Consider the following 10,385-nt stretch of genomic DNA (forward strand, 5'->3'; position numbering starts at 1 on the left):
TGATTCTTGGGTTTGGTCGACCGAACCCACTCCCTTCCTTCTTCGTTGAGACCTGATCTTCGAGCATTAACTGATCTTTAATGGTTCAGTCAACCGATCCCCTTGTTCAGTGACTGAACATTGACCTTCCCTATTCGCCGAGATATGGAATTAATGTGCCATTAATGTCTTTATTGTTCGGTTGACCAAACCCTGGGTTCAGTCGACTAGTCAGTCGGTCTTCCTTCTTTGCTTTGGCTCGATCTGATATGTGCTCAGTCATCAGGGTTCGGTCAACCAATCCACTAGTTTGGTTGATCAATTAGGCCAGATCTACAAGATAATGTTAGATAATATAATCCTGTAAAACAAAGATTAGAACATTAATATTATATTTGATGCATGAGTAGTATTAGACAGTAGAACTGTCTTGATCTCAACTTGGAAATCTTCACGGTTTCTTCAGTTAGATTAGCGACCTTAGGTTGTTCCTTTCAGGAACATGACCTCACTGTCACTCCTCCAGTTGCATACCTCAACTTACCTGTCAAACATTGGTCCTCCAAACTTATTTGGACTTTGCATGCTCAGTGTCTGATCGCCTAGTCCACTAAGACTTTTCTTGCAATACTACATTAGCCAACAATAATAATAGTAATACATAATACTATGGTAAACCTAAACTTAGATTTACTGAGATCTTCTGGTCTGGTCGACCGCATGTGGTCGACTAGAAACCATCCGATCAACCTTGCTTGGAGTTCACTCCTCCAAGACTTCTCGTTAACTAAGGTTATCTCACCCTAGGATTTTCTCCATCTGGTTTCACTCACCAGAACCTAAGGTTACCACCCCTAGGGTTTTCTCCACCTGGCTTCACTCACCAAGACTCAGTATTCGACTACCCAGGGATCATGTCCTCCAGACCTATCGAATCCACCTGACTTCTATGATCTACTAAGATTTCGCTTGCTTAGCCTATAACTATGACATCCCTTGCCTAACCGCAGTTAAGACTAGCCACTCGATTGATTTCTCACCCTTGCCTAGCCATGACTAGGATTTCCATAATCAAGCTCCATTAAACATATTTGTCGGACATTAAAACCTTGGAGGTCAATTGCACTAACAAAGACGATGGGATCGGTGCGTCCGAGGGATGAGGTGCTGCGGAAGAGTACACAGGCAGACGAGAAGGAAGCGTGCATCGGTTCAAGGAACGAGAAGTTGGGAGGAAGACTACTCAAGCAGAATGCCAGAAAATGAGTTTGGGTGAGACCTATTTCGGGTAGCCAAAATCACCTAAGCGATCAGAGCAGCAAGAGAGCCAAAAGATAGCTACAGAGCTACTGGAGGCACCCTCGATGGAGTTAAAGGCTCCTCCGTATCTTTTAGTGGGAAGGCGCCTTCAACAGGGTTGAAGGCGCTTCAACTCACCATGGAAGGCGCCTTCAACCCTGTTGAAGGTGCCTTAGACAAGGCAAAAGTGAACATTGGTGAGGATAAAACTTTATCCTCGCTTGCCTCGTTAGAGGCGCCTTCCAACCCTGGATAAGGTTTACCAAGGGCTATAAAAAGATCCCTAGACCTAGGAAATGGATCAACAATTCCTGTATTCATTTACTAACTACTTTTTGAGCTTCCAACGAGTATAAGAGGCTTCTCTACCTTCAAAGAACGAGACTTTTACTGAATTTACTTGCCTTGGATTAACAACCACTAGGTTGTAACTAAGTAACTCTTTTGGCATCTTCTTTTTAAGTTGTTCATTTATTCTATTTTTAACTGCATTACTAATCTGAGTTAAAAGATCAGGAAAGGTTTTGTTTTATTTCTTAACAGGCAATTCACCGTCCTCTTGCCGACCTACCTAGGCCATCGGACATGACCCATGCTATAGGGTTTTAACCCCCTAAATTCATGTCACACTGTCATGTCAAAAGACATGGTCACTTTGTGAGAGCCTTTAGATATATATATTTTTAAATGTCTTTTGACACAGTTGTGTTAAAACAATGTGAGCATATCGTGACTTCTTTTGTGAACTCCTCAAAATTGGCATGGTCACACTATGTGAAAAATGACTTTTTACTTCGTTGATTACCTGAAGTAAAAGACCTGTTTTTACCGAAGTAGACACGCGTGAAGTAAAAAGATTCATTTTACTTCGGATAAACTCCGAAGTCGTAGGCCCAGAAAAACGAAGTCGTATTAGGTGTCGGGTTCGGACATATTACGAAGTAAAAAGTGCATTTAACTTCGTCGATTTTTAAAAACACTGAAATAATTAATCCTTTTCGACTTCATCGTTTAGTATTTGTTGTGAAGTAATATACCAACTTTAACTTCGGTTAAAAATGAAGTAATGGATTACTTTTACTTCGACATATATCGTTAATTCCTGAAGTAATTATCGATTAAATTACATTTAGCTTCGTTCTGGATCGAAGTAATAGATAGATACTACTTCGGAATTTTTGGTAATAACCGAAGTAGTTGATACTATTTTACAGCAACAAATTGTATTGCTTCGAAGTTATAAGTAGATTTTACTTCAGATTTTATGAATAAAGTGAAGTATTTTTTCTCTTTTTACTTCATTATTTTTAGACTTCAGTAATTTTGAGCATCACAAAAGGTAACTTCATAAGCCTTGATTTCAGCATATGTTTATACAAAACAAATCTCCCTAAATATGGTCAAAATGAGCCATAAAAAACCAAAAACATGTACTGGTTCATTCACACAACCTGCAATTCACTCCAAGAACGAGTACACAAATTCACTCCATTCAATTCTCACTTCATCATATTGTGTCTGCGTATAGTACTGGTTCTTCACACAACCTGCAAACTGCAATTTAGAAAGAACCATCATGTTATGTTTTGTAACTGAAAACTTTAAATCAAAACACAGTAAGTTGACAAAAAAAATCATGAATTAAATTAACAAAAGCATTATAAGACAAATAAATATATATTTTTATATGCACTCTTATAGTAACAATTTTGTTCGAATTATAACATGTGGGTCACAGAAGCCTAAATAAATTTGGGCCTTACATGCTCATTATTTTACTGGACTAAAAGTTGAGGCATTGTCTATCACAAAAGAATATTTTTAAAAAAATCTGCCTGAAGTAAGCTCAGGTTGTGTGAAGTCTAGCAACACTTGAAGTAAGCTAACTGAAGTAAGCATTATCTATCAAAAAGATAATTTTTGGAATCCTAAAAAAATCTGCCTAAAGTAAGCTCAGGTTGTGTGAAGCTCAAGTTGCTTAACATATCTGTAGCTAACTTTTGCAAAAAATCTGTTATGTTTTATAGGCAATTTTTGGAATCCTAAAAATCAAAGAGAAGTATAACCCAGCAACTTGGATGCTTGAAGTAAGCTCAGTGGCTACAGAAGCCCGATTTGGAATGGATTTTGCAGAATACTCAACCCCCCCCCCCCCACACACACACAATATTACTAAGCACACACACACACACCCCATTACTAAGCACATACACACTTTGTATAGACAAATAACTCAAAAAAAACCCCTATTCACCTTTCCCCTCTTCCCACAGGAAAGTACGCATGTTAGCCCCAAATCAGTTACTAATTTCCCCCAGCTACTAATAGAACTATGCATAACATAGTTTTGTATAAAACCATAAAAAGGGTGTCATCTAAGGGCGAGGAAAAAAAAGAAGGAAAGAAGTCATATCAAAGCATGAGAAGAAAGCAGTAGCAGGGCGTGAACGATTTGATTCAGTGTGCAACACTATATCGATTTGATTCAGTATGTGCATTCCTGTTCAAAATGGAAGAAATTCACACACCTTCCTCTCCAACTGTAGATCCTCACATTCAACAATCTCTTTCATGTACCGCATGACACAATATCCACATTTAACACAACCTTGTTGTTTTAGATTACCCTAATGAATCAAAGTTAATGCAAAGTGAAAAACCAAATATATAAGAACCAGAAATGCATGTTTTCAATAAGACATACCGTCAACTGTTTGAAAGTTGGTCGTTTTGGATTACCCCTCATACAAAGGTATGTCCTCACTCCACTACATTGTAAAAATAGAACTTATTTCATTTCATATTTGCTAATCAATCTATTCACAATCTACATAATCTAAAACATACTTGCACACTATAGTTTTCCAAGCGTTATCTCAGTTCCTATTACCTATTGAGTCCAACAAATAAATTGTATCTTTGTCCTCGTTTATAACGGTCAAGATCCAGTGGTACCTGCACGATTGTCAATATATAGCTAAGCTACTATGTATTAGGAATTGAGCAGGGATTAAAAATATACCCAGTGTTGTATGGGATAAGGCATATGCTGTCTCCGTTTGATGCTTTCAACTGATTAGCAATGTGTTGTGAAGAGGTACTGCCATCTTGAGCGGCTGGTATTTTGTTGGGATCCACAAACGACACATACTCAACCCTGTTTGTTTCCTTCAAGTACTTGTACAAGTAACTGCATTCAAGTAATAAAAAACATGGTTACTTAAGACATGAACTCATGCAAAGAGAAGAATTGTATATAAGACATAACTTACCCCATGTAAACCAAAATTTGCCTGGACCCTATCTCTCTCATTTCCATACAGCGCATGACATAATCTCTCAACAACGATGTACTCACATTACGTCCAAACATGGCTTTATCAAATTCGATAGGAATGGTCTCCTCCTCAGTCATCAGTCTAACAACATAAGAATACAAAAACTTGCATGGCATTGGTAGAGCACTTTCAACTTCCTTGAATTTATTTTTCTCATCAGGAACCTCCAAAATAGCAAATGGTGGTGCAGGTTTCTCCTTTTTCTGCAATTTTAAATAATTGTAGCAAAATATATAACTTAGCAATAGAAAAGTGAACTGAAAATACCTTTGTCGTCGGAAATGTCACCAACTCTTTTGGCCAGCCAACCACAGTTCCAACAGCATCTACCATTACTGTTGGTCCCGAATTAAGTGGAATTGGAAGCTCCGCTTCCTCTTGTAAAACAACATCAATAGACACCTTTAAGTTGCCTTCCCCAAGTGGAGCATTGTGCAGCATAACATTTGGGCCTCCGTCAGATACTATCGTGTCATATGCCACCACATTCCCCTTATTCTTCAGAGCCAAATGACATTTTTTCCCCTGAATAATAAGATATTATGTTTTAATATCTAAAGCTAGGAAACAAATTTAATGTACCAAATATAATATAAAACCTCATTGAATGAACTGCCGCATTCAAAAACTTCCACATCATCTTCCAATCTTTGAACTGCCATGTGTGATGACTTGTTAGATGCTACATGTTCAGAAACTCGATCACTTGTTTCTGGCATAAATCAAGCAAGAAGAGCCTTGAGTTTTTCAACTTCAGCTTTCAAACTCTTTGTTTCCTCCGCTTGCTCTTTGAAGTTTTCAACCAAAGCCTTTGACACCAACTCCCTCTTCTTCCTTGGAGTTTTGAAGTAGACTTGGGGCTTCACAAATCCCCCTACACCTCTAACCCTTCCGTAATGTTCTTGGCTCCCTAATGCAGTAGTTAATACGTCATTGCTTCCAGAAGATATGAACTCTCCCCTCTTTTTCTTGTCCAACAAATCATCCTAAAAATATGGAGGTAACATTAAATATCCAATGAAGACACTTTTTTCACTTATTATGAATGAACTTGAAATAAAACTAAAATAATACAATTTTTTCAGCAACTTCAGCAGTCTCTGTATTTGTGATGTTTCCGGATTTGTCCTCGCGGGCCTTACGCCAAAGTAATGACCTATCAACTTCCTCATCCTCCCTGAATATTTTTCTCTGCCTCTACAATTCAAAAAAAAATGATCATTTAAAACATGACGTACTACATGAAAAGGATAATATAATGTTCCATGGATTACCAATTCAGTCTCCAAGCCAATGTAACCCTTGCGAGACATTTTGTGATGATACTTGCAATGGCTCGTCCGTTCCTTTTATTTTTTATGAGTGACCTATATCACGTAAAAAAAAGTGAATTTATAGAAGAATTGCTAGAATTTAAAAACAATAGGATGGAGTATGATGAACTTATTATATATATTCCTGTTGTACATGAACTTATTATATATATTCCTGCTGTACAGAACTTCATTTTGTTAATTAAATGCCCTAAATGTTTTAAATCTTGGTGCATATAATAATTTAAATATAACATGATAATATCATCAAGTACATTCCAAGATGGATGTAGCCTCTCATCGACAAAAGCTTTCCAAATTGCAGATGGGATCTGATACTGCTCCGGTGGTGACCTCAGTTTTTCAGGATTATCTCTATATGGCCAGACAAACCTACTGTTGAGTTTATTTTTGAAGTCTCTCCATTTCTGGCCTGCTGAACTCATCACTGCCGCCTCGCTTTGAGGTGCTAAGTCGAAGACATTCTGTAATAGACAGCAGCAATTGCTATCAGTTTGTATATTGAAAAAATCACAATGAAAAAAAAAACATAAGCAATCTCATAAGGAAGTGTATTATTGGATTATACTCACCGATATTTCTTCCCACACTTTTTGTTTCATGTTCTCTGGAACAGTGGGCCATGACTTTATGTTAATTGGCACCATGGATCTAACAACAGAGCCTATGAAAGATTGTAGTGCCTTCCCATTTTCATTGTACACAGGTCGTCCCATGTCATCATATTCAATCGTTGACTTTTTTCCCCATCTTGCAGCAGCAATAAGTATGCACATTGATGTAGGCCCCCGAGTCTTCTTTTGCCCAGTAATAGAAGGTTCTTCTATTTCAGTCTCTCCTCGTAGCTCTGCAGCGGCTAACCCATCAGCATCTTGGTGTAGTTCGGTGTCCTCAACTACACGTGGCTCATCATATTTTGCTATTTTTCGCTGTTTTTTAGGACGCATTTTTCTTTTCCCTGCATATAGGAAAATAAATGATGAGATAACGGTATATAAAGTCTGCAGTGACAATATAATAAAAGAAGATGTGATACAAATAATAACATTAACACATACGAACAAGTAAAAATAATACTAGTAAAAACAATAAATATTAATGCAGATGACATAAAAGTGGAAAACATCATTTTTTCTTGTTTGTTACAAAGAAACCCTCTTTAGAAGATCTAAAGTATCCTTCATGTGTAGGAATACAATGAATATCAACATTATCAATTGGTCGAGCTTTGGGAATTCTGGTCCAAAGATCCTCTTCTCCCTCGTAATATCTATTTGGAACTGGAAGCACTATTGACCACCCTTTGTTCAGTGGGTCAGCAATATAAAATACTTGTCTAACTTGACTTGCAAGCACAAATTCATCCTTCTGGTGGCCTCGTTTGTTCAGATTAACTAAGGTGAAGTCACATTCATCATTGTATTGTATTCCTTTGTCATTTGATACCCATGCGCACTTGAAAAGAGGAACTTGAAATTGATGATAGTCTAGTTCCCATATCTCTTCAATAACTCCATAAAAAGTCACATTCTCTAACACGGGATTCTTATCTTTGGCACTACAAACAAGCATCGTGTTGGCAAGTAGAGAAACACCACTGTTTTGACAAATTTTCTCATCATCTCGCTCTTTTGTTTGGTATAAATTGCCATTTATGACATAGCTATCACACTTTAAGACTCGCACACGTGGTCCATAGGCCAGCCATCTCAATGACGATGTCATTCCACCATTGCAACTATCGATTTCAGCAGCCACCTGACATGCATTCCTATTAATTAGTGTGATCAAAACAATGATTAACAAATATTGTATGTTAGCATCTTCTACATCACCTTTGCACGAAACCAGTCAATGAACCTCTTATTATGAGCATCTTGTATTCACCTTGCATCTTTCTGTTTCTTGGGAAACATTGTCTTCAAGAAGGATTTGTGTTCACTGAAGAAGTAAAGTTCTAAAGTTTTATTTTCATGAATACATATGGACTGCCAAGTACATATAATTATTAGTTATGCAGTACACTTACATAATGTATGGAGATATTTCTTCTGTATTTTCTAGAACAGTCAAGTGTGCTTATTGGAGATCAATTTGTTGGACGATGATTGATGAATTGCTTGCTGAGAATCCAGGAATGCTTGCGTTTGGGTCACGTAGTGATTTAGGGACCCCAACAGGATCAAGGTCATTGAGATATTCTGAACAAAATTCAACTGCTTCTTCTGCTGCATATCTCCGAACAATGCGACCTTCCGGATATTTTTGACTGCCTACGTAACTTTTCAACACCTTCATGCATCTTTCAAATGGGTACATCCATCTGAAGTAGACTGGTCCACATAATTGGACTTCACGAACAAGATGAACTATTAAGTGGAGCATGATATCGAAGAAAGAAGGGAGGAAATACTGCTCCAATAAGCAGAGTGTAATGATCAAGTCAGATTGCAGCTTATCTAACTTGGCTACATCGATAATCTTGCAACAAATATCTTTGAAGAAGAAGCATAATCTTGTGACAGCATATCTAACATATTTTGGCAGAGAATTACGTATGACTATTGGCAGGAAGTGCTGCATTATAACATGAGAATCATGTGATTTCAAGCTACTCAGCTTCATCTCATCCATGCAGACAAGATTCTTCATGTTTGATGAGAAACCTTCCGGAACTTTTATATCCATTAATGACCTACATACTTGTAATCTCTCATTTTTTGTGAATGAGCATGCTGCAGGAGGTAGATATGTTCTTTTCTCACCAATCTTAGGAGCCAATTGAGGCCTAATTCCCATCTGAACCATGTCCAACCTAGCTGCCACATTGTCCTTGATTTTTCCCTTGATGTTCATCAAAGTATTAATCAGAGACTCGAAAATGTTTTTCTCAATGTGCATAACATCGAGACAATGCCTAACATGTAGGTATTTCCAGTATGGAAGATTGAAAAAAATTGACTTCTTCTTCCAACATTTACTGAAATTTGTAGCTCCAACATACTTTTCTTCTTCAATGTCTTCCACAATATTCTCCTTTGCTTTTTTCCTTATTTTCCCCTTCACACTTGTTTTCTTTCCAAACTCACATGTTATGTCTGAAAGCTTGTCAAACAACTTAATTCCATATAATGGCCTACCTGCTTCACCAAGTTCCTCCATGCCATTAAACTCCTTTATTTGCCTCCGATATGGATGAAATCGTGGTAGGAATCGTCTATGCCCAGCAAATGACATTTTCTTCCCATTTTGTAAGTGCTTTGCATAAGTATCCTCACCACATATTGGGCATGCGTAATAACCATGTGTAGTACATCCACTAAAGTTACCATATGCAGGAAAGTCGTTGATGGTCCATAAAAGAACTGCTTTAAGAGTGAAAACCTCCCTTCGATAAGCATCATAAACTCCATCAACTCCTTCCCACAAGAGCTGCAAATCATCAACCAGAACCTCAAGGTAGACGTCGATATCGTTTCCAGGCTGTTTCGGCCCTGAAATGAGCATCGTTAGCATAATGAATTTCCTTTTTCATGCACATGTCTGGAGGCAAATTATATGTGGCCAGCATGATTGGCCAGCAGCTGTAGCGACTACTAAGATTGATGTGAGGATTAATTCCATCGGCTGCAAGTGCCAGGTGAATATTTCTTGCCTCACTTCCAAAGTCGGGCCACATATGATCCACCAATTTCCATGACGGTGAATCAACTGGATGGCGTAACTGACCAACAACTCTTGTGATATCTGCATGCCATGTTAAATTTCTGGAAGTTTCTAAAGATTTAAACATGCGCTTAAATCTTGGTATGGGAGGGAAATACCAAACCACTTTGGCAGGAACACCTTTCTTCTCATCATTTTTCTTGGTTAGCTTCCATCTTGATAAGCCACATTTCGGGCAGCTTATGCAGTCTTTATATTGTTTCCTATAAAGGATGCAATCATTGGAACAAGCATGAATCTTTTCATGACTCAAAGCCAAACAACTCAACGTCTTCTTTGCTTCATAAATTGACGATGGCAGATTGTGGTTATCTGGCAGCATGTCCCCAAAATCTGCTAGTAGATCTGAAAATAGAGCATCACTCATCCCATGCCTTGCTTTGGTATTGTATAGTTTTACAAGTGCACTCAACTTTGTGTAACGTTTGCATCCCTTATACAGTGGCTTCTCTGCTTCCTCCAAAAACTTCATAAATGCTTCTGGATTTTCTATATGGTTATCATACGCTGCCTCACACAAATTAACAGTTTCAAAATCATCATGACAATTATCAGTTGGCTCTTGGTTGACACTCGAATTTAATCTATCCTTCTCCGCAGCCTCGCCATGCCAAATCTAATTCAAATAATTTTTACTGAAACCATTGAAGTAAAGATGCTCCCGAATCCACATAACCGCTCCCTTTTTAAGATTCATACATTTGCAACA

At 37.8% G+C, this 10,385-nt stretch overlaps 3 protein-coding genes across 5 annotated transcripts; all 3 read right to left on the minus strand.

Annotated features, from left to right (window-relative positions):
* Nucleotides 1–2,710: 2,710 nt before the first annotated feature.
* On the minus strand, nucleotides 2,711–5,034 carry LOC122030596. 3 transcript variants are annotated; one of them, XM_042589804.1, is made up of 3 exons: nucleotides 3,983–4,032; nucleotides 3,807–3,905; nucleotides 2,711–2,832 (listed from the first exon to the last, which is right to left on the minus strand). In XM_042589804.1, the coding sequence occupies exons 1-3, from the start codon at nucleotides 4,022–4,024 to the stop codon at nucleotides 2,737–2,739; spliced, it is 237 nt and encodes a 78-aa protein (XP_042445738.1). In that variant the 5' UTR covers nucleotides 4,025–4,032; the 3' UTR covers nucleotides 2,711–2,736. The 3 variants fall into 3 exon arrangements, with proteins under 3 accessions (XP_042445738.1, XP_042445737.1, XP_042445736.1); XM_042589803.1 differs by lacking the exons at nucleotides 3,807–3,905; nucleotides 3,983–4,032 and adding exons at nucleotides 4,301–4,468; nucleotides 4,551–5,034 and having other exon boundaries at nucleotides 2,772–2,832; XM_042589802.1 differs by lacking the exons at nucleotides 2,711–2,832; nucleotides 3,807–3,905; nucleotides 3,983–4,032 and adding exons at nucleotides 4,241–4,468; nucleotides 4,551–5,034.
* A 304-nt stretch (nucleotides 5,035–5,338) lies between these two features.
* Nucleotides 5,339–7,866, minus strand: LOC122029117. The gene is made up of 7 exons (XM_042588069.1): nucleotides 7,838–7,866; nucleotides 7,147–7,721; nucleotides 6,523–6,908; nucleotides 6,205–6,414; nucleotides 5,891–5,962; nucleotides 5,691–5,813; nucleotides 5,339–5,602 (listed from the first exon to the last, which is right to left on the minus strand). The coding sequence occupies exons 1-7, from the start codon at nucleotides 7,864–7,866 to the stop codon at nucleotides 5,339–5,341; spliced, it is 1,659 nt and encodes a 552-aa protein (XP_042444003.1).
* Nucleotides 7,867–8,029: 163 nt separating this feature from the next.
* LOC122029118 lies at nucleotides 8,030–10,148 on the minus strand. The gene is made up of 3 exons (XM_042588070.1): nucleotides 9,548–10,148; nucleotides 9,017–9,444; nucleotides 8,030–8,794 (listed from the first exon to the last, which is right to left on the minus strand). Exons 1-3 carry the CDS (start codon nucleotides 10,146–10,148, stop codon nucleotides 8,030–8,032), a joined length of 1,794 nt encoding a protein of 597 aa, XP_042444004.1.
* Nucleotides 10,149–10,385: the final 237 nt, after the last annotated feature.

Source organism: Zingiber officinale, chromosome 10B (genome assembly GCF_018446385.1).
Source record: "Zingiber officinale cultivar Zhangliang chromosome 10B, Zo_v1.1, whole genome shotgun sequence".
Taxonomy (NCBI): domain Eukaryota; kingdom Viridiplantae; phylum Streptophyta; class Magnoliopsida; order Zingiberales; family Zingiberaceae; genus Zingiber; species Zingiber officinale.